The following is a 19,728-nucleotide window of genomic DNA, read 5'->3' on the forward strand; positions in this document are numbered from 1 at the left end:
CCCCTCTTCCTCCTCCGTATCTCTATTTACAGTTATATCTTTCCTCCTTCTCCTTTAAGATTACCCCGTTTCTCTTTTTTCTCTTTCGTTCGTCTTTATTCCCTCTTCCTCTGTGTTCACTTCTTTATTCTCCAAGTTTCTTCTTATTCCCATTTATCACCTTGTTTAGCATTCTTTCTTTATTCTTTGTCATTTACGTCTTCACTCCTTACCTTTATCTTCCTCTCACTCTTCCTCTTCCTCCCAGTTCTTCATCTTTCATCCTTTATTTTGTTCTTCCTGTCAAATTATTCTCCTCCTCTTCCTAAATATGAGATTAATATAACAAAGGTGACATAAGCAAAATTCCCAGGGTCAGCAATCAGGATGGGATGAGAAACTGGGTTCAAGCTAAAGTAAAAAAAAAATAATAATAATAATAATTCTCAAACAGCATGGTTGATGAAAGGAATAGACTAAGTAATCAGGTTATTAGTTATTAGTCCCATCATTACAGAGCTTTAAAAGATTTAACAGATTTATGGACAAGGTGGTAAGTTCAAATAGGTAGGCATGCTTCATACTAGGAGCTTAAAATCTTATTTTTTTTTAAGTTCTTTATGGTAATGTGCTATGGAGGACATAAACAAATTAACACACCACTAATCAGGACTTTTGTATTTAAGTATAAAAGTGACCACAGACTCACCATATACAGTCACTAGGCCGAGTTATTTGACAATGTAGAAAAAATAACTCCAAACCAAAAGCTACATAATATACCATCAAAGGGGAATATGATAAAAAAAAAAAAAAAAATTGAATTACGTACTTCTGTCTGTCACGGCGTATACACTCCTTTACAAATCTATACACTTGCTGCTGATGTGTGTGTGTGTGTGTGTGTGTGTGTGTGTGTGTGTGTGTGTGTGTGTGTGTGTGTGTGTTACTTGTACTGTTTGGTGTTTTGAAATTATGCAAAAAGTAGCTATGTCATGATGAGTGATGAAAGAAGAATAGTATAAGTGACCAGTAGTAGTAGTAGTAGTAGTAGTAGTAGTAAGGATGGTTGTGGTAGGTATGATAAGAAGAGGAAAAGGAAGAGGAAGTACAAAAATAGCTACTAATATTGTGGTATACATGATTAGGTACATACTAAACATCACTCACTCACTCCTCAGCTGCTATCAGTCTCATGCCTTGACATAAAACACACAAAGCAGGGCGTTGTGTCTTGTGAAGCAGCTCAAGCTTACTGCCGAATCCCACTAATCTCAGGGAGCCAACAGACAACACATCAAATTATACAGAACACAGGCAAGGTGAAAACAGGAATCTTTCAAGTCTTTCCACAAATTCAATTAATCTTAAAGGGAGGTAAGGAAGTGTGATCAACATGTGACATTTCCCTAGCAGACTAAATCTTCACAACACTAATGATCCACTAATGACATCATTCGTTTTTTCAATAAGGCTCATTTCACAACATCTGTCCATTATGTTACAGTATATACAGTTATGGCTGAGGAATCTTCAGTACAAGTTATAGGTATCTTTTTAACAGTCATGTGAACAACAAATAAGAAGGAATAAAGTCTGGGATGAGAATGTGACAGCAGCACACAGGTCTGATTCCACCAAACACACACCACTTTTCTTTACCCTTGCTCTGCACACCACTCCATGTCTGCCTTCACTGGTCCACCAACACTAACACAAAGATGTGATTATAACATTGATGTCTCAACAAAATCACTGCCAAGAAGCACACATCTTCCTTGGACATGAGAGCAGCTGATCATTCCTCCTCTGCCACACACTCTTCACACAGCACCAACTCAGCTTGCTCTTCACTGGGGACTTGTCATGTCAGTGAAACAATGATAGTGGGCAGCAATTCCCTTGCCAAGCATGTAGCCACTACAGGGAATGTATGAATACATAATGGGTGGAATGTCACTACATGGACCCCTCGTGCTCTTCCTTCACCTTACAAATACTCTATTATAAACAGGCATAATCAAGTTTTCTGAATCACTAACAATGTTTCCCTACACAAATACTCCCTAACCTGACTGATAATAAGAATTCTCTCTCTCTTGATGTTACTCAAACACTTGTTTTCAATCAACTACATAGGCTACAAGCTTCTCCAAGATTATAAAATTCAGATCATGATCGCTGTGGCTGTGGCATCATTAGTGAGGCAGAATTAAAAGGGAGGGATCAAGTGGAGGGAACATTTCTGAAACTTTTCTTTCCATTTAAAATTTTTGCCCACTGTACTCATAACATGGGCTGTGAGTGTCAGCAAGGAAGAGTTTAAGGCCTTGGCAAGGGACAAAGCACAGAACAACTGACATCATAGAAACAGTTGACATATTTACCACAAATATGTTTTATAATCTAATCAAATCCTATAACTTGATGGCCTTGTATACAATTAAGGGAGAAGTCTGTGGCTGCCAAAGATATTCCAAGGCTGGAATCATTCATAAGTAAATCAGCTTGCTCTCTTTCTAGCAAATCATTGAATATAAAAGTACACAACATGGCACTTTGATGCAGCATCACCTGGAATGCTGAGGGAAACAGTATTAGTGAGGGCATTGATGGTGATGCAACCTTAATGTCCCATACTGCCACTCCTCAACACTCGGATAAACTCCCATCTCAATACTGTTTTCCAATTAAATATTCTGACAAATCTATTCTTTGTAGATTGGCATCCTATCAGAAGATGGAATGAAGATGTGACACATAAAATGGAAAGCAAAAAAGAGGTGGTCTCAGTAGTGGAAGGTGGTGTGCAGGAGTGACATCCTTGCAGTGCTGTGGACAGTACACAGATACAGGAGTAGTGTTGGTGGTAATGGTAAAACATTGCTGCACTCAACAACACTACAGTTATGGCAGATTTTTCTGGTACAAAAGTAGTAACATAAAATAGCATTTGATTAGTAGTGACATTGATCATTGCAATTCTAACATCAAAATAGTATTTGTTAAAGGCATAAAATACAAGTAATTTTGTATTGTTTCTCACTATTAAGGCATTGTTATTACACTGATATTATTGATAATCATGTAACAAAATATAATTCAGTGTGTCTGTGTTCCTTAACACCTTTACTACACATACATGGCACACATACAAAAAGTACACATGTATTAAGTGTCCAGTGGCATCAAAAAAGCGACTCCGGCTCCTGTGTAGCAGTGAAGTGCTGTGCCTGGGAGGAGTCACTGCGTCACTGCTACACCACATTATATGGTGCACTATACTGTCCACACACACACCCTATGAAGACCTCTGTGTGTGTGTGTGTGTGTGTGTGTGTGTGTGTGTGTGTGTGTGTGTGTGTGTGTGTGTGTGTGTGTGTGTGTGTGTGTGTGTGTGTGTGTGTGTGTGTTCCTCCATGAAGTACTCCTGAAGGCATAACATTGCTTGTCATGCAGATAGACAAGACACCTTATAAAGAATCCATGCCTTATTGTTCTTTTAACATTATGAATAAATGTTCCATAGAAAACATGAATCTTGTTGACTTGGCAAATATCATGGGGAAGTCTGGGCTCTGGGCAGCATGTTGTGTCAGTCAGTTTGAATGATGTGGGTGTGTTGGTGTGCTGGGTGAGATTCCAACACAACCGCCTCACAATGGGTGACCCTCAGGAGTGGAGGCAGACTTGTCTGTCTAGTAGATGTATACATGGAAAGCCGGGTCAGTTAAGCTCTGTTGGTCATGCCAGGCAATGCTGACAATGGTCGGTTGTAAACAAAATTATAAAACCTAAGAAGACCAGGCAAGAATAAGTTCCTTAAAAGTAAACCATTACAAGTATTGAAGTCTATATAAAAATAGTAGTATATGAATTGTTACATACTAAATTCCCAGTGACCAAACTGATGAAGTCCTCACTGTAAAATGTGACGTGTGTGACCGGGATAAACTTGTCCTTCACTCCAACATGCTATGAGTGGAAGTGAAGTCCTGAGGTGAGATAAATGAAGAAGTGTGAGCACAGCTGGTTTGGGGAAGTGTGCTAAGCCTCACTCTGACAGACTTGGTGATAAGGCCGCTCAGCACAACAAATAGCCGAGTAGTAATTTGTGACAATGAATACAGCATTAGTGAATCACATCCCATCACACTATGTGGATAAAATAAAAAATGATATGTAACAAATTAGATTTCTGTGTTAATCACTGACAGGAGAGCAAAAATAATGGAAGTGCTGATGAAGAATGCAACACAGAAACTTGTGCAAAGGAAGGGAAATGTTACGTGGTGGAACATGTGAAAAGAAATATTTTGAGGTGTTCTGGCCATGATGAAAGGATGACTAGAGAAGAATTTATGATAGTAATTGAGTGTGAAATCTATGTAGGATCATGAGTAAAGGCCACTTCAAAGGAAGAAGGACTGGGTGAAAAAGTGCTAATAGATGGAAGGGTTTGAATAAATGAGGAAGGAATGTTTTTGATATGGAAATGTGGAGGTTCTTACTCTTGGTGGGAGTGAGACATCAGAGAGACAATTAGATCACTTGCACATCACTGGATCTGTAAGAGACTCAGTCCAGATTTTTTTAAATGTGTCTGTCAGACTGAGGATACAAGATAATCATTCACACCTTTACAAACGAAGAGAACATCTCTGAGAACATGCTGTCCTGTGCCACCCAAACTACTGCACAGTATAGTAAAGGTCTTTGTCTTTTTTACAATAAAATTATCACAAATCATAGTCTGGGAAACCTAACATTCATGCAAGCCATTCTCTACCATATGACCTCTTGTGGCCCCAACATGGTGGCATCACAGGTGACCAACTACCATGAGGAAGACTAAGGAAACAGAGTCTACCGAGCTAAGGAATGTACTGGTCAGGTGAGGAGACACACAGGAACACCACCCATGTGTCAGATATCTGGAAGGCTTGACAGTGGTACCTCTCACCACTGCCTAAGTACTACAGCCCATCTCTATAGGTGTGGTAATGTAATCATATATGTATATATGTATTTGTGGAAACTACTCTCAATGAAAACCAGCTGCGAGGTGGCTGCCTGTGTTTGTGATTAATTGTGACCAAGATGTGACAACCAAATGCTTAACCTAAGTGTGACTCAAGACATGAATCAAACTAATCATAGCTGTGGACCAGTCAACCACACCTGAACAATGTGTACTATACAATGTTTGCCGATTCACTTACACCTATGATGAACCACATGACTGAGGCAATACACATGGGACCAACACATCCACAGGTTTGCCAAGTGGCTCACTTTTCCTCAACACACACCAACACTCAACAACAACCTCACTCTCACTGCTGTTACTGACTTACGAGTACACACACACACACACACACACACACACACACACACACACACACACACACACACACTCCAGTATTCCTTGAACCCCAGTTATAAAGGGGAAGGTCCATGCCAGTTCAGCTGCTCACTTTGGAACAGCTGTGTGGTTTGGCAGCCTGTGTGTTGTGGTCTCCCTTCCTCAGCTGCCTCAGGATATTTCCGGGCACATCACCACAACACTGATGCTCCAACATCAAGGGAACTCCATTCTATCCTCTTCTCTTCACTTGAGTATTCTTCAAGACTGTTTGTGATCAGTACACACAGTGTTCCATGTCACTTCTGTTCTGTGTATATCCATTTGGTGAAGCTTCCCTCTGAGCTGCCTTGGTGATTCACAGCAAAGCATTACAAAGACATGAAACAATGAACAATTAAATATCTGAGTGAGGGATGCACACATCTCTTGTCTTATTTTCAGAGCAAGGCAATCTAAAATATAGCTACAACCTTTTGAGTTCTTCCAAGGCCTCCTGAGTATTGTGTTGGTGTGTTGAGTATCAGTATATTGTCTCCTCCTGAGCTGTGTCAAGAGTTGTATAGTCATGGAATCATGCTTTTATCTGTTGCACATCTCAGGGACTGAAATGCCATCACCTTTCCATAAGTGTGATCCTTCATGTCTGGCAACCAAGTACTACCCTACAACTCTGAACACAAGGCAGCCCAGCTGCTTGGTGATCCTACTTGAGATTACAATCTGTCACCAGCTGAACTCGTCACCAGGCTGAACAATGAGGTTGGGTGAACCCCAAGCTTCAAGTCAGCCTGTGGCTTTATGGTGACAATGGCGGACTTATAATTTATATAGTGTCTTGCCTCCAAAAAAACAATTGAGCTAATGACAATCTTGACATATTAGTGAACCAAACACAAAGGGTCATACCTATGTCAAGTGAATTATTATGCTATTCATAAGTACTAGAATATAAATGCATGTCAACCACCTTCATTACTGTTATAATGTAGTAAAAATCCTGTTTCACTGAAGGCTATTTGCACCTCAATGCAACATGACTATACTGAATACACACCTTGTGGCCTCACACAGCTCACATCACACCCACTAAATAGCTGCCCTTTATTCCCCACAACACTCTGGCTTGCATCATCATCACCAGATTTTCACAGATTCTTTCACTGTTAATCATGTTTATGTTTTTTTTCCTAATTTCCAGTAAATGTTCTTACACAACATATGTAGCACAGAACACTCCACACATTCTCCATTTTGACACTTGTACTCCATAATTGTGAAAGCCTTTGTACAGCAGTCAAGTATCTGAATGGCCTTTGTACAGCTGCCTCACCTCTACACGCTCACCACACTTAAGCAACACCTCAGAGGCATTGTCATGGCACACATCTGCTATTTCACAGCAAATGCAATGTCCTCTCAAAGTTCCTGCAGCACTCAGCATTTTCAAAGCTTTCCTGCAGCAAATGAGGACACACACCAAGAAGACTATATTGTGAACACCATCTCCATGCTGGCCCACCCATACCATCCAGCCACACTCCCACCACTGCCCTGCCTAATGCACACCATCCACCTCTTACCTTCACTGCCTCAACACAATGGGGAGATTATGGCACAGAAACACTATCCTTCAGAGCATCCTTACCATTCTTCCTTCAGTTCCTCCAAGGAAAATAATTGCAAGAAACAAATCTTACAAGGAAGGAGAATGGATGGAGCTTGTGAGGGACAGCAACATAGTAGTAAAAAGGGAAATCTTGGGGATCCATTAGGAGTAGAGGGAAAATGTTAGAGGGAAGGGGAGATGGAATAACTTAGGTACAACAAAGGATGTTTGTCAGTGAATGTTATGGCTGGTGTAACAAAACTGAATGAAAGAATAATGAAGGAATGGAACAGAAGAGGGTGAAACACTGTGACTGAAATGATGTTAGAAGTTAGTAAGGACTGGGTGTGAGTGAAGGTGAAGGTGAGGGTGTGGGTGAAGGCAGTCAGTGAGGTGGGTAGTAGTGCTGGCGTGGCGTGGGTGTGGCCAGGATGAGGGAGGGTCACACATAGCGGTCCAGGTGTTGCTGGAAGTTGGTGAGATAGGTGGTGAGTTCATCCACTGTGGGCCGCTCCTGGGGGGCCGTGGTCCAGCAGAATGTCATTGCCTTGAACCTGAAATAAAAATACAGTGACAGGACAACCTTGTGGTGCATCAGAAATTCTCAGGTCTTTTGCAATAGTTTTTTTTATGTAAGAAGGGCACTGGCCTAGGGCAACAGAGAACAAGAAAAGGCCCACTGAGGTGCCAGGCCCTAAAGAAAGGTCAAAAGGATCACCCAAAATTGCAGGATGCGTGTCTTGAAACCTCCCTCAGACCCATTAGTGTTATTACTGCTATTAGACCTTCAGCTACCAGTAATAGTGATACTGCTGGTGTGCCCACTAGCAGCAGCTACCCACCACCCCTCAGCCAGCACTCACAGTTCGTCAGGACAGTTGATGGGCTGTGCCAGCCTCACACCCTGACGCAGCACGGCTGCCATCTCGAACGGGTCAATCTCAGCATATGGTTGCTGGCCCAGTGTCATCACCTCCCACAGCAGCACACCCCACGACCACTGTGGGGAGGATAAGGGGTAAGAGGAGGTGGTGGTGATGTAGTGGTCCACCATTGCACAATGCCCACTGTCATCATCATTACAGCACATCACAACATACTCCTTATCACCATCACCACAAGACAAATCTAATCAACACTAAAGTACAGTAAACTGCAAACCACAGTACTCCAGACATCACACACACACATACACATCCATGATGTCTTGTTCCTTACCACATCTGAGGCCGGTGAGAAGATCTTGTGTGTGAGGCTTTCCAGGGCAAGCCACTTGATGGGGCGGTTGTGGTTGTCCCCCAGACAGTGGTAATCCCCGGGGTACAGGTCTCTGGACAGGGCACAGTCTCCCAGCCGCACCTGCAGTCCCCCATCCACCCTAGCAAAGGGGAAAATGAAGAGAGTAAGAAATATGTGGATGAATGATTAACCCATACAGTGTTGTGCTTTATCAGAGATAGGGGCTTATCAGGTTGCAATTTTGGAAATTTTTTTATTTAAAATCCCATAAAATAAGAAAAAATAACAAAATGTTTGATATATATATATATATATATATATATATATATATATATATATATATATATATATATATATATATATATATATATATATATATATATTATTCCCCTGCCATGAATGAAAGTGTGGCTACCATACAAATTTGATTCATGGATACTTTCCCTTGTCAGAGCTCACAATATTAGACTAGGGATGTGGAATTTTATTTTTATATTTTTAAAGCTTTTATTCTCACCTTTAAATACACTTTCCACAACCTTATAGTATGAGTAATATACAAGCACTTCTTTATATTACAAACACCTATAAATAAACAAGAATTGTACGTTCAAAAAATGGTTGGATGTGCATCTGGCAACATCCCACATCTCAAGGCCATAGTTACTACACCTGCAGTTCTCAAAGAATAGGACATACTATGAATTTTACAGCTTTCAGTTTTCCTTTCTGATTACTCTGAAATCTCATTTCTTATTTCTTATGCCTTACTGGTTATAGATTTGAGAAGTAATTTCTTAGAAGAAAGTAATTTACTTTTTTTATGTGATGATTTTTAGGAAAACACGGCAGCCCATCCTGTGTAGCCAATTCCACAACAATGTCAGCACACCAAAACATTTATAACCTAAATCTTTATCCCTCTCCAATACCGTAGCTTTCAATTATATTTTATTGCTTTGATGTTATGTGCATGTTGACTTTGGCATTGAAAAAAATAAATAAATAATCCCCAAATATGTCTCAGTACCTACAGAAGTATTCAGTCTATAATAACTCCAACCCCAAAAGATTGTTATGTTTTCATATTGTTATGTATATGAAAGCATTCACTCCTGACTTGTCAAAATATTCTTTGTTACTGTTAGTGACAAGTTTTACATATGTACAAACAAAATCAAAGGCTGTAATATGTCCTAAAAATCAAAATTTTATATATATATATATATATATATATATATATATATATATATATATATATATATATATATATATATATATATATATATATATATATATATATATATATATATATATATATATATATATATATATGTGTGTGTGTGTGTGTGTGTGTGTGTGTGTGTACTAAACATTGTATGGGTTAACCCTTTCATTGTGAAATACAGAAATTCTTAGAACTAAAAGCAGCACAGTAATATATGGAATCTTTATAAGGGTCTACAAGAAAGACAGGGATAATACAATAAATAGATTTTGCAATTTCTAGCCAGTACAATGTTTGGAGGTGGCTATAGAACAAGACAAGATGTCTGAGAGTGGTTAGTAATGAAGTAAAGACATGTCAAATAGTAGTGAATGTGTTAAGGAGAACATTAAATTAAGAGAAGCTGCAAGAAGCCAGTATGCCTACACATGGTGGTCCCTGAATAAAACATGCCTGCCTATGGCCACCTATAATCATTATCCATAAATCTAACTTTCTCTTAAAACTTCCTATCAATCTAACACTAACAAGCTGATCACTGAATCTATTCCGGTCATCTAACACTGTATTTGATAACCAAATTCTTCCTATCTATTTTTAAAGATAACTTTCTCTAGCTAGATTTAAAAGAGAGGAAGAAACTGATTCTCAAATGAACATCCAGAGACAACAAGACTCATTAGAAAGAGATAGCAAGAAACTGGTTCTTAAATGATCCAGAAGCAACAACACTCATATACTCACACACAGTTGCGTGTGGCGACATCTTTGTGCAGGAGGAGGCGTGCGTGTAGGTAGGCCAGGCCCTGCAACACCTGCACCCCGACAGACACCACCTCCCTCGTCACCAAGGTGTGGCACCCCTGCAAAAACCTGCCAGAGGAGAGAGGACCAGTTGCTGGTATCCCGAACTACTTGACCAGCCACCACCATAAAACTACATGCTAACTTCAGCTCAATAGGAGGTTAATTGTAATAATGAGAAAAAGCAAAGAAAAATAATAACAAAGGAGATAAGATATCAAACTCATAGTGGCAGCAACATGTAAGAATCAATGACAATAATATGAAAAACTAAATCTAATGACAATATCACTAAAACAACTAAAAGCAACAAAATTTAAATATTCAGTTAAGTGTGAAGGAGAAACAACAGCAACATCAAGCACAAACAAATCTTTCACCAACCTGCCACTAATCTCAATAGCCCCAAGTTTCTTATCTAATTTTCTTTGTACAAGGATACATGCATACATATACCAAGGCTGTCTCCCCTAAAGCTGGGGACAGACAAGGCACACAACTTTCACAATCACATTCATTCACACTACTCTCTTAGCCCCTTTACCCCTGATGAAGAAGAGAAAGTGCTCCTGCTCTCACTTCACAGGGACTTTTTCTTCTTAAAGATTTATCCTGTACATGCTCACATTCCTAACCAGAGGCAGGCAAAGGAGGAGCTGCACTCACCTCTTCAGGTTACCCTGTGAAGAGGCTGGCAGGATGACATAGGGGGGTGCTTCAGGGGGCGACACCACCGCCCCCAGCACCCCAAGCAGATTGTCATGGGTTAGGCCAGCCAGCATCAGCCCCTCACTCAATAGGACGGTGCGCTGACCATCACTGGCTGAGTCTGTAATGTTACAAAGCCATTAGTAGGAAGCCTTCACCTCAAAACCCACACACACACACACACACACACACACACACACACACACAACAACAAAAAAAAAAATGCTTGGAAAGGGCTTGATGTAAAGAGGTTTTGGTAAAAGGACATCCATAAGACTAAACTGAATAAAAGTAGATAAAGAGACAGAATATCATGACCTTGACTAAATTCTCTACATTTCAACTAACTAAACACTCACATGGCTCAACATTGTGCTATGAATGTGTCCCTTCCTCAAGAGAAATATAATAGGCTATAAAGTAATGACTTCATCAAATTAGGGTTGGTATGCAATAGTGGTAGAACAGTCTCTAACTGTACCTCATCTCTGCATACTCCAGTTCTCTCTCTCTCTCTCTGTAAGCCATCCATAATCTTCCCCAGCCTCTCCTGACCCCCACAGCCCCTTAACCTACCTGTGACAGTCTTGACAGTGACAGGGGTCGGGTGGGGCTGGTCTGGGGGTTGGTACAGGGCACGGTACACCCGACCAAAGGTTCCCTCTTGTTGCACCTCCCGCAGCTCCACCCACTCCCGGCCCGCCCGCAACCCAGCCAGCCGTGCTGAGAGGTCACCTGAGAAAAGAGGAAGCGTAAATGATGGCTACATGTATATATCAATATCAATTTTTTAGAGTTTAGGCAAGATGAATGTGTAAGTTTTGACTGAACACTTGGTAGGATGGATTTCAGTCTTGAAATTGATTTGTACAGAAATTAGACACTAAGGCCTGATTTTTTAAAACATGGTGTTAGTATTTACTAATACCAATGGAGCCATTTTCATTTTTTTTAAACACTTTTCCAGCTCTGTGCTTTGAGTTAGGTCAACCAAACCCTAAGAAGTCATATTGGAAATGTTAGGGAGAAGTAATCCTCCCCAACAGCAAACCCCAGTGATATTTACCGGTCTATTGCAATGGAAAGTTATTTTAGAAATATTAAAATGTACCAAAGTATTCCTATGCAAAGGAATTGTATACATCTTCTAAATTAATAGATTTCAGCATTTGAAATGCTGCATTCGGGTGTGTCTGGGAGCATACGTTTGCAGCCTGCCAAGAGTTATGGTTTGTTTATGGTCAGTGTCCACTGTCATCTGACAAGTCCCAGTATTATGTTACTCTTTCAAGAGTCTCAACATGGCTTTTCTTAGTTATCACATAGAGCTTCTCATTCTGACTAATTTGAACCCTATTTATTTATATTTATTTATAATGCTGACAGCAATTTTCAAAGTTTAGTTAAGTTAGTTAAGTATGGGGGGGTATAATTTTTGATTGACATTGCTTGTAAAGCAAGCACGATCATCATTCATTAGTAGGAGGGTAAAGAAAATACACACACAGGTGCATACACTTTCAATTTTTAAAGCAACCAGATGGGCTTTCACATTTAATACTGTACACAAAGGACGTTCAGTGAGAAACACTCACTATTAACTATACAAGCCAAAATAGATCTGCCCTTTGCCTCCAATCAAGCCACTCTTGCCATCACTCCAAACATCACCATACAATCACTGATTTCTTCATTGTTATATGTTGTATAATGATTCTGAAGGCATATATGGATGGATCGCTTCTTTCCTTAGCTGTAGCTGAAAGGAAAATGCAAAAATCTATCTACTAAATGAGAAATAACAAAATTTGGCAACTTTTCTCAGCAACTTTTCCTTGTCACTGAGAGAACCAGAGCTGCCAACTTATGCGTAAAGCTTAGTATTTACTAATCCGACGTTGGGGCTTGCATCCAGTGTATAACGAATATAACTGTGGGGTTAGTAAAACCAAATACGACTGTGGGGCTTGCTGCTTCGTAATTACCATACAACATTTAAAAAGTGGGCCTGAAAATGAAACTAAAACAAAAGAGATAAATTTTTGAGGTCAACTAGATTTTTGTAATATCCATCCATGACAAGAGGGAGATGCAAAACTCAATCTACAAATGATGAAAAGACAGCTGATGTATTTACACTTGAAACAAAAATAAAACCATACACCTGCAAATGTATAAAACCCAAATTAATTCAGGGATCAAGCATGGATCATCCAAAACTGACTCACTCTGGCGTGGGTCTGTGTACTGAGGCTCTGGGCTGGCAGTGGTGGTTGTGGTGGTGGCAGTGGTGGTGTTGGTGGGCTGGGGGGAGCGACGCAGCTCACTCAGGGAGGAGTGAGAGACCTTGCCCAGCCCAGTCACCTCCCCTGCCACACCACCACGCCGGTTGTTGGGGATGGATGATGTCCTTGGTACTGCTGCTCCCTGCCGTCTGCTGAGGAAGGGGAAAGAGTTACTTGGTGTGTTCCCTCTCTATATATGTATTTATCTAACTTCTAATCATCATGTGCATCTACATCCTCTTTCTCCCTCAATGCACACACACACACACGAACAAAGCTCTGTGGTAACATCCTTGCCTGTCACCAGATAGGCAGGGGTTTATGTCTATTTAGGTCACAGGTTGAATAGCAAGCATTACTGTCCTCATGAGCAAAGGGATGGCAGTGTGGGAAGGATCTCAGCCTTTTCCATAGATCAGACTGCATAAACCCTACATTGTTACCAGGAGAATGTTGTAAGTAATAAAGAGTTTAGTGCATGATGCTGGAGACTGGGTGAATCACACACACACACACACACACACACACACACACCTGGCTGCATTGTTGTACATCTTGTTGTGGTGTGTGTGGTTGAGTGCCGCCAGTGCCGCCACCAGTGCAAGGAACACACCCAGGCCGGCCACTGTCACGTACACCACAGTGGTTGAGTGCCCTCCACTTCCTGTCGCCTCCATGTGCACTGCCTCACTCTCTGAAAAACACACACACACACAGACAGACATGAGTGACTGATCATTGTTAATTCCAGCACTACTCCAGTGTCTACTGGATTTGCACATGACATTGTGATTTACAAGTTTAATTTATGAATGAAAATATTTTTCAGTTTGCCTTGATTTACAGATGCCTTCAAATTAAAAACCTTTAAAGGATATACCTTAAAAATACTAATAAATATCAAATAAACAAACTGAATAAAATCTGCAGTTGAGTTACGAATGCTTGTTTACCAAATGACTCATTCATAAATCCAATTCACCAATACTAAAATAAAAAATATGCACTCAGCTCTATAAATATACATACATACATAATATATACACATACATAATATTATGTATGTGTTTCAGATTAATTCTTGAACAGTATGATCAGAGTAAATGACTCCTGCCTTCTAAGTACACACAAATCAAGGATGGATGTGTGGCTAGGTACACATCACACCAGCAATCAACAACATCCTGCACACAAGCCCTCCAGTCAGGCAACAGCATGAGGGAAAGTGACTCACCTCTGAGGCAGACCTTCTTGCGGTGGATGGTGAGTGTGGTGATGTCAGCCAGGGAGGTGTTCATGGGCACCTGCAGGGTCACCGTCACGTCCACCTGTGGGATTGCATACAGTGGATTGCAAACAATGGAACAAAAGAGGAAGAACAGGTATTATGGAAGTAACCTTAGCTAGATAATTTCCAGACACTAACTGTTTATTTCTGGACAAAATATGATGCCTTTTCAAACTATGATTTACACAATGAAGGAATCAGGAATGAAATCAGTGAACTGAATGAATCTAAACCTAATCTAAAGTAACATAACCTTGCCCTCAGGTGAAAACACTATATTATTTCAATATTACCTGAAAGAACAAACATCAACAGACTTATTGATTTTTATGAGGGTAATTGATATTGAATCCAAAGTAAGAGTTGTTACATAGTTCAGATGAAGGCTCCTAGGGTGACACATGATAGCCATACAGCAGCAAGCTTTCTGTGGCTGTTTGGAGACCCAATTCCCTCCCCAGCACAGCACAACACACCTCTGTGGTGAGCTTCCTAGTGCAGGTGAGGCGCAGGGTCCAGGAGGACAGCTTGGTGGGCACCAGGCCATGGTCACTAATATTGCACACTGGCTGCAGCACTGCCTCAGGATTGGCAACACTGACTGACAAGGTGTAAGGGATCTGAAAAGTTGGGAGATTGTCAGTATCCTTATTAAACACACACACACACACACACACACACACACACACACACAGAAATATAGTAATAAAGAAAGAAGTAAAATAGGTGATAAAATTGACTGGATAAATATGGTTATGGAAACACTGTAATGCTAGCAAAACTGATGTCCCTCACTGTGCGTCCCTGAAGTGCCTGCCAGTAAAAAGTGAGGGCGTCCAGCTGGGGTGGCACCACAATCTCGTAGCTGAGAGCGTAGTGGTTGACGGTGCCATTGTTGACATACCAGAGCTGGGAGTTGACGCCTGGTGGAGGGAAAGCACTGATGACGACAGTGAGCAGCAACAGTAAACACACCAATGCATGCGTACTAGTGAATACGTACTGTACCTGAGAAAGTGAGTAAGAATAGAAATCCTTGTATTACTTAAAAATAATAAAAGTGAGAGAAAAATTAATAAAATTGATTGTGATGTGTGAATTAATGTATTCCCTGAAAAACACCTGAGCTGCATCTGTCATCAGCCACCCAGTTAATAGATGCATTTTGAAGTTCCTGACATTTATTGGCTGGAAGTTGCTGCATTGAGTGGTGAGGAAGAGAACACCCTCATCAAAGCAGGAAATGTAAAAGGTTAGGACTGCCACCCTTACTTTGAATCCTTCCTATGTACTGTGTTAACATTCATGAAGCAAACAACACTGGGCAGTGGCTTGAGGGACAAAATGGGGTGGTATAACAAAACAATTATACTGCTTTCAATAATGTGCAATATTTCTTGCCTTCCTGCACATGTCAACCTGCATATGGCACATTTTTCCCACCACTAAGTACAACGTTTATGAGTTCAATACTTTTTGCTAGTTGGTTGGGGTGCCGGCAGCTCTGGGCTACCCGGTGTGTACTATATTCCGAGATCGCGCTTGACTACTGTAGCTTCGGATAACCAACTTGGTGAGCGGGGCGAATTAACCTGCTGGTGGTAAGGAGTGAATGAATGCCACTTTTGCCTGCCCACACGCCTCTCCATGCAACCCGCACCCTGTGCAGCTGTGCTAAATCCGCTACTTTCCCACAGCTGTGCCAGGACCCGCCACTCACCCAGCAGCTGCTTCACGTCTTCGGCGTCCACGTACAGGTCAAGAGAGGCCCGCACACTGCCCCACACTGCCGCCACCACCGCCGCCGCCCACGCCCGCGCCCACATCTTGCTGCCTCATGGGTCAACCACACCACAGCAGGTCCCGGTTAAACCCTCGGCAATACTCTGCAATGGCCGCCGCCGCTACCAGTGACAGCTTGCTAAGGCCACAGAGACGCCTTGTTCCCCCGCACCATCTTTGTTGACACCCGGCGTCCCGATCCCCGAACCACGACCTGCGCCCCGCCCCCCACCGGACCTCAAGCCCCCCTGACCCATTTGTGAAGGGAGATTGGTGACATAAATTAAGGGGTATGGAATGTGTAGGTGTGTATTGGATGTAGGTGTGGTATTAGGGTAATGGTAGTTATTCAAAGCGTTGCCCAGGCATTCGGACAAGAGCTAGTAAACAGTCAGTGGGATGTTTTCTTGTTTTACATTCTACTATTACTACTACTGCTATTACATTTTTTCCTTCTTTTCTTGTAAGCCTTTCTTACATAGCCACTCCTCACCCATCATTGCTATCACTTCAATAACATCTATTTGAGGATTATAGCAGGTTATTTTCCTGCTGTTACACATCTATTTGTTTATTTATTCGGTTAGTTAGTCAATACGTTAATTAGTTAGTTTTGCTTACTCTTCCTAATATATAATCCTCCAGTGGGGGAATAACGAGAGGTCACATTACATTTTACTCAAGTTTCTATAGGGTCTCTAGACTACATGAGAGAGAGAGAGAGAGAGAGAGAGAGAGAGAGAGAGAGAGAGAGAGAGAGAGAGAGGTGGATGGTAATAAATAAAACAACACGGAAATGCCCCATCACCAACATTCCAGAGAAAATATAACAGTTAAAAAGTCTGGATGCTGCAAGTGAGGCTGCCTGCGGTCCGGATGGCGCGGCGTCTCAGGGCCTTATTGTTTTAAAAGCTTTGCTCTCTCACAACGACTATTTACAAAATTCACATAGATTATTAGTCGGGTTCTCAAGAGTGTTTTTCTTGCTAATTATGTAAAAATCTTATTAATCTCTCATTAGAACCACAAAAAAATCTTCAAAAACCCGCGTCAGTTCAATTAAGGGCGGGTATTCAGAAACACTTCATTCTCTCACCACGACTACTTACAAAGGCCACAGAGATGATCAGCCGGATTCATGAGTGTGTTGCTCTTGTTAATGATGCAGAAATATAATAAATGTCTCACTAGAACCATAAAGAAAAAAAAAATTAAAAACCCGTGTCACTTCAAATATAGACCGTGTTGAAAGTAGTGGAGATGCGGGCAGAAGTGTTTCAAAATGATATCTGCCCTCGAAACGAAGTCTTCAACACGCCTATTGAGAAACAGCGCCATCCTTCAGGGTCCACACGTTCCTACAGCCAATTAAGTGATGTGACGCCCCCAAGAGAGAGAGAGAGAGAGAGAGAGAGAGAGAGAGAGATGTCTAACTTTGTGGAATGAAAATAAACACTCTCCATATATTCAAACGTATAACTTTTGCTCCAGAAAGAAACGAAACCTTCATAAGAACAAAAATTTGGAGAAATGGGTATATTTTTTTTCCTCTGTAATTAATAACTGTAGATTAATAGCTGTAGATTACACATTTCCTGTATACTCTCTCTCTCTCTCTCTCTCTCTCTCTCTCTCTCTCTCTCTCTCTCTCTCTCTCTCTCTCTCTCGTGTTGAAAAATGCAGTTAAATCACACGCCCTATATAGAATCGGAAATGCTGTTGGTGTGATGAATTTACGAGGTTATTCTGGAACAAAGGACAAGCGAACGACCGGGACTTGGGGATCGAATTAGTTGCTTTGGACAAGGAGGATTGAGAACATTTGAGATCGAGATAAGGTATGTGTAGGAGAACTGAGGCTCGTGACAGTAAAAGTTGGAGACACTGGGAAGAGTAAAGCGCTACAAATTCAGATTCCAGGACTTATGGGGTGTGTGGGAAAAGAGAGAGAGAGAGAGAGAGAGAGAGAGAGAGAGAGAGAGAGAGAGAGAGAGAGAGAGAGAGAGAATGTGTGTGTGCGTGGGGAACTTCCATGGTCCAGAATATACCAGAGGCACAGCAAGGATTTAACTATTTCCCTGCTATTTGACACATCTTTCCTCAGTCTAACTCTAAACACTATGAAACATTTGTTCTTGTTCTACACACACCTCTAAACATTACACGTACTAGGAATAAAAAAAAAAAATACATATATTCTTTTCATACCCTTCTTTTTCGTACGTGCTTCTAAATTTCTCATACATATTTCTTAGTGCTGTACGTGAAGTATTGTTTATCACAGTGAAGGGGTTAAAGGGTCCGTGTGACACTGCTACGTACAGCATCCCACGCTCAGTGCAAGCAAGAGATACAGGAAGATACAAGTGATTTTAAAAAGTCAACATTGTGGCATGAGTGAGAAATAAGTACAGCAGTGCCTCAGTTCGGTTTTAGTTTGCTGAGTAGAGAATGAAGAAGTGCCCGATGCATGAGTTCACCAGTTTAGTGAGTTAAGAATGAGGAAGTAGTACGTATAGTGATGTAGGGTAAGGAAAAAGATAACTGACTGAAAATTTGAAAATATATGAGATGAAAGTTGTTGTTGCAGTGAGAGTTTCAGTTGTCTCGAATCGTAACTGACCTCATACCCTACAGTTTTATTTATTTATTTATTTAGTTAGTTATTTTTATGGTAGAGGGACTCAGGGCAAGGGCTACAAAAAGGCAGGAAAAAGGCCCACTGAAGGTGCCAGTCCCCAGATAGTAGAGCCAGAAGGAATAACCAATATTAGAGAAGTGTCATGAAACCTTCCTCTTGAAAGAGTTCGAGTCATAAAACTTGAGAGCCACTTGATCTGTGGCCGACCGTCTTTTTTTTTTTTTTTTCCGTGACTCTCCCTTGGGCAGGAAAAGGAAAGATATAAATATGAATTAGTCTGAGCCAAGAGACGGTATGACATATATATTAGATTTAAATTACCACAACATCGGGGTCACACGGCGCCTTATTTAGGGCCATAATTCTGAAGCACTTCTGCCCGCACCGCCACTACTTTCAAAAGCCTCTAATTCAAGCTACACATGTTTTTACTGGTGTTTTTACAATTTTAGTGACAGATTGACAAGATTTCTACATTATTAACAGGATAAACACTCTTAAGAACCCGGCTAATCATCTTTGTGGCCTTTGAAAATAGTCGTGGTGGGAGAGCAAAGAGTTTCTGATAGACCGTAGCGCGATGGGACACGTGTGAAGTTTGAACCCTGAGAGTATTGACTGGTTACCGCAAAGCTTTCTCTCTTGTGACTGTGTGGTGGGCGCCGGACGGTTGGGACTGGGAGGGGGGGGTGCAAGAGTGTGCGGTTCATGCTTCACGGCCGCGACCTGATACTCTGTGCACGGGGTAAATTACTCGGTGCTTATATACACTTGTGCCTGAGGAAGGATGAGTGGCGACA

General features: G+C 41.2%; 1 protein-coding gene across 3 annotated transcripts; it reads right to left on the reverse strand.

Moving 5' to 3' along the window:
• Window positions 1-642: 642 nt before the first annotated feature.
• LOC135104830 (tyrosine-protein kinase Dnt-like) lies at window positions 643-17,569 on the reverse strand. 3 transcript variants are annotated; one of them, XM_064012484.1, is made up of 12 exons: window positions 17,397-17,569; window positions 15,301-15,428; window positions 14,982-15,125; window positions 14,452-14,545; window positions 13,752-13,911; window positions 13,161-13,369; window positions 11,509-11,667; window positions 10,891-11,053; window positions 10,165-10,293; window positions 8,172-8,331; window positions 7,817-7,953; window positions 643-7,507 (listed from the first exon to the last, which is right to left on the reverse strand). In XM_064012484.1, the coding sequence occupies exons 1-12, from the start codon at window positions 17,482-17,484 to the stop codon at window positions 7,396-7,398; spliced, it is 1,683 nt and encodes a 560-aa protein (XP_063868554.1). In that variant the 5' UTR covers window positions 17,485-17,569; the 3' UTR covers window positions 643-7,395. The 3 variants fall into 3 exon arrangements, with proteins under 3 accessions (XP_063868554.1, XP_063868552.1, XP_063868553.1); XM_064012482.1 differs by lacking the exon at window positions 17,397-17,569 and adding an exon at window positions 16,226-16,491; XM_064012483.1 differs by lacking the exon at window positions 17,397-17,569 and adding an exon at window positions 16,226-16,489 and having other exon boundaries at window positions 13,161-13,366.
• Between the last annotated feature and the right edge of the window lie 2,159 nt (window positions 17,570-19,728).

This window comes from Scylla paramamosain, chromosome 11 (genome assembly GCF_035594125.1).
Source record: "Scylla paramamosain isolate STU-SP2022 chromosome 11, ASM3559412v1, whole genome shotgun sequence".
Classification (NCBI taxonomy): Eukaryota; Metazoa; Arthropoda; class Malacostraca; order Decapoda; family Portunidae; genus Scylla; species Scylla paramamosain.